The following is a 17,448-nucleotide window of genomic DNA, read 5'->3' on the forward strand; positions in this document are numbered from 1 at the left end:
ACATGCATAACATAACCAGAATTACTTTACGTTACCTGACGTTTGATAAAACTACAATCTTGGAGAAGGAAAACGCTAAATTCAATTGTTCTTTGACTTGTCCTTTAAAACTTACTTATAGAAACCTACAATAGTTTCCTCATCAGATAGTGTTCCACGGAGAACCCCATGACAAAGCTACAATCCAAAGAATCTTTGAAGAACCCTTTTTACTAAGAGCGTATATCAGAACAGTTTCTCGAAAACGCTTACTTATATCTGTAATGCAAAATCAGAGATGTCTATAAATGCATTCATTCCAACACGTTATCACTTCTATAGCAACCACTCACTCGCAGGGCTCTGATGCCGTATGCCCCACATAATCAAGGACTAATAATGATAAACAGATTTTTCAAAACATGTTATGATCATCATTGATATGATGATGAAGCTTTCTGTAAGGAGACGCTGATTGAAGGGGTCTCTAGTGTCAAGGGGTTTGTAATGTTCAGTGAGTCTTCAGGACAGAGTACTTTCATGTTGCTCTGTAAAATGACTAAGCTATGTATTTTATTTATCAAGAAATGAGCAACGAAGAGCATTCAGAAACCGCTAAATTCAGTTTTGAAACCGCTAGCCGTTTATTCTGCATGCGTGACTCAACTACGTTACAAATATGACGTGACTGAAAGCAACGTCACGCCTCATTATCATGACCATCTATTTTAATATTAGAAATTAAAAAAAAAAAAATCTATGCAATAAACTCCTTATTAACCTCGTTTGCTCGGACCTTACGGGAAAATATCAGACCGAGGTCTTTTGTACGGACCAAGCCGTAGTACTGTCAAGACCACGGTCTGATATTTTACAGTAAAGACCTCGCGCTCAGTTAATAAGTAATTATTATTAACCTCCAAAGAGAGGAAAAAACAGACTGTTGAAAGAATGTTTAATTTAACTGAAGAACATCCCACAGCATTAAATACAATAAACAGTTAAAAAGTATGACGCGTCATTCAGCAACACAAACAGGAATCATTGACAAATTGTTGTGGTACAAGAGGAATAAAACATTTTGGCTTGGCAACAGCATCACACCATCACTTTGTTGATGGTTATCCTAGAATAGCATGACGCTGTGGTTATTCTTGATGTATTTTATTAACCGGGATCAGACTACACAAATTCACCCTGATTTTGTCACGGCTAACAAATTTCTAGTGTCCGGCCGGAATATAAACTTCAGGAACACGCACTATCGCACGACATAACCGAAGAACAGCAACGTGGTGTCTGGGACGCCCCAAGGAAACTTACTTATCCTCCTCTCCCCTGGTGGGAAATAAGGCCCCAACCCGGCGACACCCACTTGTCATTTCCATAACTTTGTTCCTTTTTACGGGGTGGAGTAGTTGGCCCCACGCCCAACCTCCAACCTGGAGAACCAGGGGATCACTCTTTGTCTGGCCCCTACCTTTCGACCTGTTCGGCATGGGTGGCCTTACCAGGAGTTTGAGACTCCAGCCGACATAGCTCTACGAGGTCACTGGGACATGCAAACCGCCCCACCACGAGTAAGGTGGTGACCCTGAGCAGAGCAGACCCCAAGGAAAAGTCTAGCATATCAGATTATTTTGTATTTTCTGGCATACGACATGTTCCTTGATGGCCATGGTTGACCATTTCTTGACTCCCCTACCCAAGAACGTGAACGATGATCAGTTGGGGCTAAACTTGTAGTGTTGCCAGTCTCCCAACTAAGACAGGCAAGAATTTACGGCCCTATGATTGCCTAATCTGACATGATGACCGTTATTGGTGGAGAAAAAGGAAAAAAAAAAACCCTCATGTCGTCTGAGTACATAATCCAACAACTTGCCTACAGGCTCCATTATGAGTAAGAATTAAGCTAATCGCAAAGACATGCAGTTAGGTTAATATGGGACGGCCTTGGGCTGAGGTGCCCTTGAGCGAGGCACCCAACTCCCAACTGCTCCCCGGGCGCTGTTAGCATTGCTCGTGTGTGTGTGTGTGTGTGTGTGTGTGTGCTTGCATGTGTGTGTTCATTGCTTCAGATGGGGTAAATGCAGAGAGGAATTTCACAAGTGTGTGATGAATAAAGTTGTGCTTTCTTTATCAAACAGGCTTTTCACGTCTTCGTGAAGTGTCATAATTCAGACCAGTGCTTGAACAAGAGATAGAAATGAGATTGGAAAAATGTTGGAGTGTTCCTTTAGGCACTGAGGAATGCTGGCCATCTTTGGATGTGTCTGATCAGTCAGTGTGCATGCACTATGCATGGTCATAACCCTAACAGCCACTCAGCCACTTTTTGTTTATAAAACAGATGCATGCAAGCGTACAATAAACTCAGATTTAGTAATATAATGCACATTTAAAAAAAAAAGTATACTAATTTATTATTATTATACATACTGCACACTCATTCTGGCACATGAGGAGTTACTCAATGCTACCAATTTAATGGTTGTCCTCGAACAGCATGACACTGTGGTTATTCTTGATGTATTTTATTACCCGGGATCAGACTACACAAATTCACCCCGATTTTGTCGTCACGGCTAACAAATTTCTAGCGTCCGGCCGGAATATGAACTTTAGGAACACGCGCTATAGCGCGACATAACCGAAGAACAGCAACGTGGTGTCTGGGACGCCCCAAGGAAAAGTCTAGCATATCAGATTATTTTGTATTTTCTGGCATATGACATGTTCCTTGATAGCCATGGTTGACCATTTCTTGACTCTCCTACCCAAGAACGTGAATGATGATTGGCAACACAAGTTTGGCCCCAACCAGTCTCCCAGCTAAGACAGGCAAGAATTTACAGCAATATGATTGCCTAATCTGACATGGTGACTTATTGGTGGAGAAAAAAAAAAATAATCCATGTCATCTGAGTACACAATCTATTACACAATCCAACAACTTACCTACAGGCTCCATTATGAGTAAGAATTAAGCTGATCAAACAGGCTTTTCACGTCTTCATGAAAAGTGTCAATTCATACTAGTGCTTGAACAAGAGATAGAAATGAGATTGGAAAAATGTTGGAGTGTTCCTTTAGGCACTGAGGAATGCTGGCCATCTTTGGATGTGTCTGATCAGTCAGTGTGCATGACGCTGTGATTGGTTATTCTTGATGTATTTTATTAACCGGGATCAGACTACACAAATTCACCCTGATTTTGTCACGGCTAACAAATTTCTAGCGTCCGGCCGGAATATGAACTTCATGAATACGTGCTGTAGCGCGACATAACTGAAGAACAGCAACGTGTCGTCTGGGATGCCCCAAGGAAAAGTCTAGCATATCAGATTATTTTGTATTTTCTGGCATACGACATGTTCCTTGATAGCCATGGTTGACCATTTCTTGACTCTCCTACCCAAGAACGTGAATGATGATCGGTTGGGGCCAAACTTGTAGTGTCGCCAGTCTCCCAACTAAGACAGGCAAGAATTTACGGCCCTATGATTGCCTAATCTGACATGGTGACCGTTATTGGCGGAGGGAAAGGAAAAAAAAAACAAAAAAAAACTCATGTCGTCTGAGTACACAATCCATTACAAAATCCAACAACTTACCTACAGGCTCCAATATGAGTAAGAATTAGGCTAATCGCAAAGACAGAGATAGGTTCATATGGGACAGCCTTGGGCTGAGGTGCCCTTGAGCGAGGCACCTACTCCCCGGACACTGTTAGCATTGCTCACGTGTGTGCGCGCATGTGTGTTTTCACCGCTTCAGATGGGTTAAACGCAGAGAGGAATTTCACAAGTGTGTGATGAATAAAGTTGTGCTTTCTTTCTTTATCAAACAGGCTTTTCGTGAAAAGTGTTACAATTCATACCAGTACTTGAACAAGAGATAGAAATGAGATTGGGCAAAATGTTGGAGTGTTCCTTTAGGCACTGAGGAATGCTGGCCATCTTTGGTGGTGTAAGTGGTTAGCACGGTCGCCTCACTGCAAGAAGGTTCCGGGTTCGAGCCCAGTGGCCGGTGAGGGCCTTTCTATGTGGAGTTTGCATGTTGTCTGCGTGGGTTTGCTCCGGTTTCCCCGACAGTCCAAAGACATGTGGTTAGGTTAATATAGGATGGCCTTGGGCTGATGGGTGTGTGTGTGCGCGCGAGTGCATGTGTGTTTTCACTGCTTCAGATGGGTTAAATGCAGAGAGGAATTTCACAAGTGTGTGATGAATAAAAGTTGTGCTTTCTTTCTGATCAGTCAGCGTGCATGCACTATGCATGGTCATAACCCTAACAGCCACTCAGCCTCTTTTTATTTATAAAACAGATGCATGCAAGCGTACAATAAACTCATACATAGATTTAGTAATATAATGCACATTAAAAAAAAAAAGCCTCATGTCATCTGAGTACACAATCCAACAACTTACCTACAGGCTCCATTATGAGTAAGAATTAAACTAAATCGCAAAGTCATACGGATAGGTTAATATGGGACGGCCTTGGGCCCTTGAGCGAGGCACCTACTCCCCGGACGCTGTTAGCATTGCTCACGTGTGTGTGTGTTCACTGCTTCAGATGGGTTAAAGGTGTCATTGCATCGTTTTTTCATTAATTGTGCGGTGGTCTCTAGTATGAATGAATGCCCTGTGAGCCGGTTTTGGTGAAAAAAAATGCTGTGGTGCTCCTGGTTCAGGCTGTTCTAGTTTGGCGGAGGAGTGGGTGGTGGGAGAATGACAGGATTTCAGCTCTTACTAATGAATATTCATAACATGTAAACATATCGCTTCTGATTGGCTAACAGCACTGTGGCGCTCCCTCCAGTGGGTTACGGGCGAGGCCATGACTACTAATTTTCAAAGTGACGCAAACTCGTATGGCTTTTTCTGGTTCGCTCATTTTTCCATCTATTTTCTTTCATAGGCTAATACAGGGAATGGGGGTAGAAGAACATGTCTGTGAAGATTCTCAGTCATCCAGGTCATGGTAAACTGTGGGTGGTAAAAGAGAGCAATTGGACTTGCTTGAAGATTCCTGAAGACGTTTCACCTCTCATCCGAAAGGCTTCTTCAGTTCTTCTTTAGAAAACTGAAGAAGCCTTTCGGATGAGAGGTGAAACGTCTTCAAGAATCTTCAAGCAAGTCCAATTGCTCTCTTTTACCACCCACGGTTAGAAGAACATTTTCACGTGCAGCATGCATATGCAACTCGGAGTGACCTATGGTATTTCAGAAAGAGCCAGTATTAAACGGTTTGTCATGGAATGACGCCTTTAAACGCAGAGAGGAATTTCACAAGTGTGTGATGAATAAAGTTGTGCTTGCTTTCTTTATCAAACAGGCTTTTTGTGAAAAAAAGTGTCATAATTCATACCAGTTCTTGAACAAGAGATAGAAATGAGATTGGGCAAAATGTTGGAGTGTTCCTTTAGACCAGCGTTTCTCAACCTTTTTTCAGTCACGGCACCCTTCAGAAGTATGCAAATTCTCAAGTAGGGGTCGACCGATAATCGGCCTGGCCAATATATCGGGACGATATTCTGCATTTTTAGGGTTATCGGTATCGGCCATAATTTCCACCGATATGCCGATAACATGCCTTTTTGCAGCCATTTCGTTCCTAACGCGACTGTCACTGCACGTCCTTTCCTGCACTCGCCTCTCTGAGTTCAAGAACACGGTCCCGCCCACCACAACATCTGATTTGTTTGGCACAAGAGATATAGCCAATCGACACGTGTAGCTAAACGCTGTGAACTGTTTCAAGGCGGCCGTACGGGCACTCGGGCAGAAGCGGCACAAGGGATACAGCCAATCAACACGCGTAGCTAAACGCTGTGAACTGTTTCAAGGTGGCCGTACGGGCACTCGGGCAGAAGCAGATCCCACTTCAAGGTAAGGACACGCTGCTTTTGCCGCAATAAGTCACAAACACACAAGTTGTTTGCACAACATTATTATATGTTTACATTCTTCATCTACTACTCGTTAAAATTGTCCATTTGCATCTGTGTAGCCAGGCAAACTTAGCTTACGGAAGGAAGCACTTGAATTAGCCTACAACCAACTAGTCTCGCTGAAACTACATGTAATGCTTCCTTCACTCCAACATAATCCTCCTAAACTGGGAATATTAGGCTTGGGCATTAAAAGCATTAGAATGTAGATGGTTACTTGTTAAGTTGTTACATAATAGGGAGTGATAGCCGACTTTATGTTTGGTTTTACTTTTTAAAAAATGCTGCAGGCAGCTCCCTACACTTGATTTGTTATTTAAAAACTACTTGAAGTTGGCAAGTCTTACTTAGTTCTTAGTGTAAAAGAATCCAGAGTGTATTTTCATTTATTTTCCACTGAAAATGGTGAGCTGTAATATAGTAGGGAGTGATTTATTTTTTTATTGGTGAATATTTATTTTATTATTTTATTTCTCATTTTATTCTAACTAATGTTTGACTTTATTGTACAAATGCTGCTGGCATCTCCCTGCACAAAATTTCATGTTCAATTTTACAATTAAACATACATTTCATGGATATGAAGGTCTGTGTCAGTGTGTGCTATGCATAATTTCATGTGAATTATAACGTTTACATTTATCGGTTATCGGTATCCCAATTCCATAATAATCGGTATCGGTATCTCATCTCATCATCTCTAGCCGCTTTACCCTTCTACAGGGTCGCAGGCAAGCTGGAGCCTATCCCAGCTGACTACGGGCGAAAGGCGGGGTACACCCTGGACAAGTCGCCAGGTCATCACAGGGCTGACACACAGACACAGACAACCATTCACACTCACATTCACACCTACGGTCAATTTAGAGTCACCAGTTAACCTAACCTGCATGTCTTTGGACTGTGGGGGAAACCGGAGCACCCGGAGGAAACCCACGTGGACACAGGGAGAACATACAAACTCCACACAGAAAGGCCCTCGCCGGCCACGGGGCTCGAACCCAGACCTTCTTGCTGTGAGGCGACAGCGCTAACCACTACACCACCATGCGGTATCGGTATCGGCCCTGAAAAAAACATATTGGTCGATCCCTATTCTCAAGGCACCCCCACATAAAATATACGCAGTCATGCTGACCCCGGTAGCGACGTTGTGACATGGGAAAGGTGGCTGTGAGACAAATTTTGATGATGCATGAGGCGGCAACGATCTGCATTAGTGTAACTATCGTTTTTTGGAATTGTAATTCTTATTTCAATGTTAGAATATATCATTTTTTGACGGCACCCTAATTGAGAAAGGCTGCTTTAGGCACTGAGGAATGCTGGCCATCTTTGGATGTGTCTGGCGGCACGGTCGCCTCACAGCAAGAAGGTTCTGGGTTCGAGCCCAGTGGCCGGTGAGGGCCTTTCTGTGTAGAGTTTGCATGTTCTTCCCGTATCCGCGTGGGTTTCCTCCAGGTGTGTGTTTTCACTGCTTCAGATGGGTTAAATGCAGAGAGGAATTTCACACAAGTGTGTGATGAATAAAAGTTGTGCTTTCTTTCTGATCAGTCAGCGTGCATGCACTATGCATGGTCATAACCCTAACAGCCACTCAGCCTCTTTTTGTTTATAAAACAGATGCATGCAAGCGTACAATAAACTCATACATAGATTTAGCAATATAATCAGTGATGGGAATAACGGCTTTTTTTTTTAGTAACGAGTAATCTAACTAATTACTTTTTACATCGTTATAACGCCGTTCCCATTACTTACAATAAAATGCTCTGCGTTACTTTATTAAAGCTGTTTTCATCTGGCACGCTGCTCGTTCAGCCTTTCTTTACTCTGCTTTAGTGTGGGGCGGGAAGATGCGAGACAACGGCATAGTAAGGCAATCAGAGTAGATTTGGACAACATACGTAGGTAGGCTACGTCTACTGTACTACTGCACACACTTTCAATCAGAAGACCCAGCGATGGTGAGCGGTCAGCCCAAGACTGCGTTTTCAAATTGGAAATACAGCCATTACTTTTCATTACTTGAAATAAAAGGCAAAAATGTGTACGTGCAATGCACATTATGTTGAGGAACAAAGCGTTTGTCCTCAACAATTTTAATAACTACAAAAATATATTACATTTGATAGATGTCTTCTCACATTGTCCCACAAAAATATTAATATAGTGTAGATAACGTTACTAGTACCCCTTTTCCACCAAATCAGTTCCAGGGCTGGTTCAGGGCCAGTGCTGGTTCACAACTCGTTCAACTTGCGAGCCAGCTGAGAACCAGTTTGCTTTTCCATAGCTCGTGGTGCTAAGGGGAGCCACGTCATTATGTCGCTGTATACGTCAGTTACGTCGCTGCATTTGCATAAACCGTGGCGTGAATATTGAAGCAAAAACAACACGGAGAGGAAGCAGCAACAACAATAATAATGGATGACTGCTGCTTCTCAGCGCTTAAAAATGGCGGTCTTGAGATTGTTGTCGGTCTTAACAACTCCGCCCCCGCGCTGACGTGAGCGGTTCTTTCCTCTGGCCCAGCAGAGAGTTGGTGCTAGCCTGGAACCGGTTTTTCTGGCCCCAGAGCCAGTTCTTTGTCAGTCGAAACAGAAAACCCGGTTCCAAACTAAGCACTGGCTCCGAACCAGCCCTGGAACTGCTTTGGTGGAAAAGGGGCATAATTGGTTCTGTTAAGTGTCCATTTCAGGTCATTAAACACATTTAACATTCACTTTTATTATGATTACACTAATTGAATTTGATTTTTTTTGGGGGGGGGGACAAAATGTAACGGAATAATTACTTTCCCTGGTAATTAGTTACTTTTATGACAAAGTAACTCAGTTACTTTTTGGGAAAAGTAACTACTAACTATAACTAATTACTTTTTGAAAGTAAAGCTGGGCATACACTGTGCGATTTTTGGCCCGATTTTTACATGATTTTCACTCGTGCAACTATTTTGGAGATCGGGCCGAGTTTTGGCTCAATCGTGCGTCTCGGATTGTGTAGTATACATGGGGTAACGACAAGCGATTAACACCTCACGACCTCCTCCCGATCGATCGGATGAAAATCAAACCTGTTTGAAATCCTGAGCATCGGATCGTATAATGTGAACAGGAATCGTAAGCTGCATGCTGTTTACCCCTGCGATTCACTCGTACAATGTGAGCAGCAGCTGAATACCACGATTGAAAAAAAAATCACACAGTGTATGCCCAGCTTAACGTGCCCAACACTGAATATAATGCACTTTTTTTTTAAAGTATACTTTATTATTATTGCACACTAGAGTGCATCAGTTGCCCTCACTTTCATAAAATCTGATGCATTTTTGTTTGGGTGTTCCTTTTCACCCATAAAGACATCCTGTAAAATTTTTGACCATATTCAAAAGTCTAATGGTGGCACCATGAGGTTCTTTTTTTTTTTTTGCCAAAAAAACGCTTATTTTATGTTTTCGCGTAAGGTTTGAATCACAATGTTGGACTCCATTTATTGATTTCTTGTGACCCAGAGATCATGTTAAGAACCTTTGCAAGGGATTGAGAAGCGTTAATGTGATTCATAATACATTTGTATTGTTTAAAAGTAGTTGAACAATGAGTCAATGAATAGCTAAAACTCAAACTGTGCTTGATAATATATTTAGAATATGTACTAAAAATGTCTCATCTCATTATCTGTAGCCGCTTTATCCTGTTCTACAGGGTCGCAGGCAAGCTGGAGCCTATCCCAGCTGACTACGGGCGAAAGGCGGGGTACACCCTGGACAAGTCGCCAGGTCATCACAGGGCTGACACAGTCTTCTTTTCCACCAAATCAGTTCCAGGGCTGGTTCGGGGGCCAGTGCTGGTTCACAACTCGTTCAACTTGCGAGCCAGCTGAGAACCAGTTTGCTTTTCCATAGCTCGCGGTGCTAAGGGAAGTCACGTCATTACATCGCTGTATACATCAGTTACGTCGCTACATTTGCATAAACCTTGGCGCGAATATTGAAGAAAAAACAACACGGAAGAAGCAGCAACAATAATAATAATAATAATAATAATAATAATAATAAATGACTTCGCGTTTGTACAGCTGCTGCTTCTCGTCGCTTAAAAATGGCGATCTTTTGCGGTCTTGTTATTGTTGTTGATCTTAACAACTCCGCCCCCCCCGCTGACGGAAGCAGTTCTTTCCTCTGGCCCAGCAAAGAGCTGGTGCTAGCTTGGAACCGTTTTTTCTGGCCCCAGAGCCAGTTCTTTGTCAGTGGAAACAGAAAACCCGGTTCCAAACTAAGCACTGGCCCCGAACCAGCCCTGGAACTGCTTTGGTGGAAAAGGGGCAATAGACACAGACAACCATTCACACTCACATTCACACCTACGGTCAATTTAGAGTCTCCAGTTAACCTAACCTGCATGTCTTTGGACTGTGGGGGAAACCGGAGCACCCGGAGGAAACCCACGCGGACACGGGGAGAACATGCAAACTCCACACAGAAAGGCCCTCGCCGGCCACGGGGCTCGAACCCGGACCTTCTTACTGTGAGGCGACAGCGCTAACCACTACACCACCGTGCCGCCCTGTACTAAAAATGTGTATCTAAGATATTTGGTATACTCTATAACAGACCTGGGCATTTTCCGGCCAGCAGGCCGCATCCGGCCCTTTGGTTCATTCTGACCGGCCCGCATAAGGTTAATTAGAAATTACAAAATAAACATATTTTCTAATTTTACGTCATGCATGGACTGAACGTGCATTGCTTTTATTTTGAAGTTGTGTTCAACAAAAACGCAATGCGCGCAACATGAACATGACATGAAATCCCACGAAACCTAATCCCGCAATAACTACTTCCGTAATTTGCCCAGACCAACCACAAACTTGTACGTCATCCTTCAAACAGTCCAACCAATCACATAGTGTGACGTCACCAGCAGGCGCCGGAGCCCGAGCCGATCTGTAGATCTGATTCCTACACTGAATGGACTGATGATCATCTGTCAGCTGTGCTTCGCATCTCCACCTCAGACATTCAACCTGACTCTGATGCACTCGTTAAAGACCAACAGAGACTAGATTTCTCTCACTGAACAAATAAACTGAAAAACACCAAATGAGGTGATTAGACTACAAATGTGGGCATCATTATTATAATATGATGTATCTTGCTTGATATTTGGAGTAGAAAGACAATATTGTGATGTCTTTATTGTGTTTTGGGGTGAATGTGACTGAAAAAAAAAAATGGTACAAATGCTCACATTTTGTTAACCATTGTTTTGGGAAATTTGATTGAATAAATTACATTTTTTGTAAGGCAACCTCGTTTTTTCCATACTCTTACCAGTCTTAGCAGCTTGTAAAAACAAACAATGATATTTATTGCTTTATATAAAGAAATACAATTAATATTATGCAGAATTTAGTTCAGCCTTATGGTCCGGCCCTCCACAAAATTTTCTGTTTCTCATGTGGCCCCATGGAAAAAATAATTGCCCACCCCTGCTCTATAAGGTGCCATAATGTTTCATGAAACTTTGAGCTCCTGGTGCCACCCATACCTGTCAACCCTCCCGTTTTTCCCGGGAAATCCCTTATTTTTACTTATTTCCCGCTGTCCTCCCGTTTTTTAATTTTCCTGAAAATATCCCGTATTTTCACATTATATAAACGTCCCGTATTTTCACAATATAAAAAAGTCGGTAGGTCCAGAATTCATGACGCGCCTCTGACAGGAGTTTACAGCAGGAAGTCGGGCCATGAATTCACGTCCCCGCCCTCTCAGGCATCAGTAATTACATAACTCCGTCCGGAGGCGAGGCTGAACAAGTGATTAGATCCAGTGTTGCCAGATTGGGCGGTTTCAAGTGCATTTTGGCGGGTTTTGAACATATTTTGGGCTGGAAAACGTCAGCAGTATCTGGCAACACTGATCAGGTCTGAGGTGAAGATGGTGATGCTAATAGCTAAGAAAAACATTAGCCTCTCTTTCTTTGATGATTTCAACAAGTGCGTGGCTGGAATGTTCCCAGACTCTTCCATCGCAAAGAAATGTTCCATGGTGAAAACGAAAGCCTCCCAAATAATCAAAGGTAAGCTACACATGTTTACATTAAGTATGTCCTGGCTAAGACCTCATAAATAGCCTAGTGTAAACTAATTGGTGTATTAACTGTTTTATCCACTCATTGTCTATTTTATTTTCTATCTGAAACTTACCCATTTTAAATCACTCTTGGTTTAATATTTTATATTACTCTTTATTACTCTATCTATCTAATGTTCCAAGGCCATGACTATGGTAAAACCATAATAAATTGCAATGGAATTGAATTTATTGACTGGTTATATAATGACCTTTCTTATTTTAACATAAGATACGTATTTTAGCCCTTAATTTGGGAAATAACTGGTACCACTGAAAGCAAATAAAAATAAATGTATTAGTTTATTCACAAATGCACTCTATAAACCATAAGCATATTGAGTTTGGGTCTTGGCTATCACCAACATGCACCAGAGTCCAGGAAATCACAAATACTAGATAGAAAATTGCCCCCCATTCAACTACACACCCACTTTTGGAGAAGGGTATGACTTTCTGAAATTTTCCCTTATTTTGAGTTAAAAATCTGAGAAATATCCCTTTTTTTTTCAAACCTCAAAGTTGACAGGTATGGTGCCACCATGCATTAAACTTTTGAATTTTGTCAAAATATTCCCCCCAGTGTGTTTTCTTACCAAAAGGAACATAAAAACAAAAATGCATCATGATCGGAGGAACTTTTCATTTTTAGGGGGCAACTGATGCACCCTAGTGCACACTCACTCTGGCACATGAGGAGTTACTAATGTACTGTTGACTCTGTAGTGTTGTGTGTAGTTGTTTTCTTCTCCTCCACATTGTTCACTGCCCCGAGTCCATGGCGGTGTGCTGCTGCTGCGTTCCGAACCTCACTCTGCTGCTCATCCGGAGATCAGAGCTCAGGAACGCACGCACACGCTTGTGAGTGATGACGTAAGAAAGCACGCAAACGGAGAACTGCGTTCCTGCGCTCTGCAGAACATGTGGGAAAGAAAGAAAGAAAGAAAGAGAGAGAGAGAGAGAAAGAAAGGTGAAGCCGCGTTACCGTGGCAGCTGCGTGACTGTCTCCGCTCGACCGTGGCTGTGTCTCGCGCTCCGGCTTCTCCTGCTTCGTCACGCGCCGCCGGTTCCGCGCGCAGCTCCGTGTGCTCGTGACTCGCTCGAGCGATAGTGGCGTCTCCGCGGCGCACGAGCTGCTCTCCGTCCTCCATCCTTTCACAGATCATCCGCTTCCGCTCATCAGAACCGCTCCTGAGTTTAGACCGGGATCTCACAGCGCAGCCGCTGTAAAGCCGCCCCGCGCTGACCGCGCGCCGGACTCCATCATGGCGTGAAGCTCAACACACACACACTGCTGCTGCTCGCGCGCACTGAACGGAGGATGACGAACAGCTCCTTAGCGGACCGTACCATCTCCTCGCGGAGGAGGGGGGGGACAGAAGGGCGCATTCAAACAAAAAGAGTTACATCATTTTAACGCAGTACTTCGTCACTGTTGTTACTATTCCATATACTTGAACTCGGATATGCTCTGACTTTATAGTCTATTTATATTACTATTTTACTCATTTATAATGTGCAGTACTTTATAACATGACTCTCTATGCAATACTTTTATAAATCTGCAATACCACACTCCATAATGTGAAACGCAACACATTCACCTCAGGACTGTGCACCTTACACACACACACACAGCACATACACCTCAGGACTGTGCACCTTACACACACACACAGCACATACACCTCAGGACTGTGCACCTTACACACACACACAGCACATACACCTCAGGACTGTGCGCCTTACACACACACAGCACACACACCTCAGGACTGTGCACCTCACACACACACAGCACATACACCTCAGGACTGTGCACCTTACACACACACACAGCACATACACCTCAGGACTGTGCACCTTACACACACACACAGCACATACACCTCAGGACTGTGCACCTTACACACACACACAGCACATACACCTCAGGACTGTGCACCTTACACACACACACAGCACATACACCTCAGGACTGTGCGCCTTACACACACACAGCACACACACCTCAGGACTGTGCACCTCACACACACACAGCACATACACCTCAGGACTGTGCACCTTACACACACACACAGCACATACACCTCAGGACTGTGCACCTTACACACACACACAGCACATTCACCTCAGGACTGTGCACCTTACACACACACACAGCACATACACCTCAGGACTGTGCACCTTACACACACACACACACAGCACATACACCTCAGGACTGTGCACCTTACACACACACACAGCACATACACCTCAGGACTGTGCACCTTACACACACACAGCACACACACCTCAGGACTGTGCGCCTTACACACACACACACACACACACACAGCACATACACCTCAGGACTGTGCACCTTACACGCACACACAGCACATACACCTCAGGACTGTGCACCTTACACACAGCACGTACACCTCAGGACTGTGCACCTTACACACACACAGCACATACACCTCAGGACTGTGCACCTTACACACACACACAGCACATACACCTCAGGACTGTGCACCTTACACGCACACAGCACATACACCTCAGGACTGTGCACCTTACACACACACACACAGCACATACACCTCAGGACTGTGCACCTTACACACACACAGCACACACACCTCAGGACTGTGCGCCTTACACACACACACACACACAGCACATACACCTCAGGACTGTGCACCTTACACACACACACAGCACATACACCTCAGGACTGTGCACCTTACACACACACACACAGCACATACACCTCAGGACTGTGCACCTTACACACACACACAGCACATACACCTCAGGACTGTGCACCTTACACACACACACAGCACATACACCTCAGGACTGTGCACCTTACACACACACACAGCACATTCACCTCAGGACTGTGCACCTTACACACACACACAGCACATACACCTCAGGACTGTGCACCTTACACACACACACACACACACAGCACATACACCTCAGGACTGTGCACCTTACACACACACACAGCACATACACCTCAGGACTGTGCACCTTACACACACACACAGCACATACACCTCAGGACTGTGCACCTTACACACACACACAGCACATTCACCTCAGGACTGTGCACCTTACACACACACACAGCACATACACCTCAGGACTGTGCACCTTACACACACAGCACATACACCTCAGGACTGTGCACCTTACACACACACACAGCACATACACCTCAGGACTGTGCACCTTACACACACACACAGCACATTCACCTCAGGACTGTGCACCTTACACACACACACAGCACATTCACCTCAGGACTGTGCACCTTACACACACACACAGCACATACACCTCAGGACTGTGCACCTTACACACACACACAGCACATACACCTCAGGACTGTGCACCTTACACACACACACAGCACATTCACCTCAGGACTGTGCACCTTACACACACACACAGCACATTCACCTCAGGACTGTGCACCTTACACACACACACAGCACATACACCTCAGGACTGTGCACCTTACACACACACACAGCACATTCACCTCAGGACTGTGCACCTTACACACACACACAGCACATACACCTCAGGACTGTGCACCTTACACACACACACACACACACACAGCACATACACCTCAGGACTGTGCACCTTACACACACACACAGCACATACACCTCAGGACTGTGCACCTTACACACACACACAGCACATACACCTCAGGACTGTGCACCTTACACACACACACAGCACATTCACCTCAGGACTGTGCACCTTACACACACACACAGCACATTCACCTCAGGACTGTGCACCTTACACACACACACAGCACATACACCTCAGGACTGTGCACCTTACACACACACACACACACAGCACATACACCTCAGGACTGTGCACCTTACACACACACACAGCACATACACCTCAGGACTGTGCACCTTACACACACACACAGCACATACACCTCAGGACTGTGCACCTTACACACACACACAGCACATACACCTCAGGACTGTGCACCTTACACACACACAGCACACACACCTCAGGACTGTGCGCCTTACACACACACACACACACAGCACATACACCTCAGGACTGTGCACCTTACACGCACACAGCACATACACCTCAGGACTGTGCACCTTACACACACACACAGCACATTCACCTCAGGACTGTGCACCTTACACACACACACAGCACATTCACCTCAGGACTGTGCACCTTACACACACACACAGCACATACACCTCAGGACTGTGCACCTTACACACACACAGCACACACACCTCAGGACTGTGCGCCTTACACACACACACACACACAGCACATACACCTCAGGACTGTGCACCTTACACGCACACAGCACATACACCTCAGGACTGTGCACCTTACACACACACACAGCACATTCACCTCAGGACTGTGCACCTTACACACACACACAGCACATTCACCTCAGGACTGTGCACCTTACACGCACACAGCACATACACCTCAGGACTGTGCACCTTACACACACACACACACAGCACATACACCTCAGGACTGTGCACCTTACACACACACACAGCACATACACCTCAGGACTGTGCACCTTACACACACACAGCACACACACCTCAGGACTGTGCGCCTTACACACACACACACACACAGCACATACACCTCAGGACTGTGCACCTTACACGCACACAGCACATACACCTCAGGACTGTGCACCTTACACGCACACAGCACATACACCTCAGGACTGTGCACCTTACACGCACACAGCACATACACCTCAGGACTGTGCACCTTACACACACACACAGCACATACACCTCAGGACTGTGTACCTTACACACACACAGCACATACACCTCAGGACTGTGCACCTTACACACACACAGCACATACACCTCAGGACTGTGCACCTTACACACACACACAGCACATACACCTCAGGACTGTGCACCTTACACACACACACAGCACATACACCTCAGGACTGTGCACCTTACACACAGCACGTACACCTCAGGACTGTGCACCTTACACACACACAGCACATACACCTCAGGACTGTGCACCTTACACACACACACAGCACATACACCTCAGGACTGTGCACCTTACACACACAGCACATACACCTCAGGACTGTGCGCCTTACACACACACAGCACATACACCTCAGGACTGTGCACCTTACACACACACAGCACATACACCTCAGGACTGTGCGCCTTACACACACACAGCACATACACCTCAGGACTGTGCACCTTACACACACACAGCACATACACCTCAGGACTGTGCACCTTACACACACACAGCACATACACCTCAGGACTGTGCGCCTTACACACACACAGCACATACA

The 17,448-nt window shown here is 44.9% G+C and overlaps 1 protein-coding gene across 3 annotated transcripts in view; it reads right to left on the reverse strand.

Moving 5' to 3' along the window:
- kazna (kazrin, periplakin interacting protein a) overlaps positions 1-13,376 on the reverse strand; it is a 170,990-nt gene extending 157,614 nt beyond the window's left edge. For all 3 annotated transcript variants that reach the window (XM_060932141.1, XM_060932140.1, XM_060932144.1), the window contains exon 1: positions 13,057-13,376. In XM_060932141.1, coding sequence (XP_060788124.1) covers positions 13,057-13,237 — 181 coding nt within the window. In that variant the 5' untranslated portion in view covers positions 13,238-13,376. The remainder of the gene's footprint in view (positions 1-13,056) is intronic.
- Between the last annotated feature and the right edge of the window lie 4,072 nt (positions 13,377-17,448).

This window comes from Neoarius graeffei, chromosome 10, assembly GCF_027579695.1.
Source record: "Neoarius graeffei isolate fNeoGra1 chromosome 10, fNeoGra1.pri, whole genome shotgun sequence".
Classification (NCBI taxonomy): domain Eukaryota; kingdom Metazoa; phylum Chordata; class Actinopteri; order Siluriformes; family Ariidae; genus Neoarius; species Neoarius graeffei.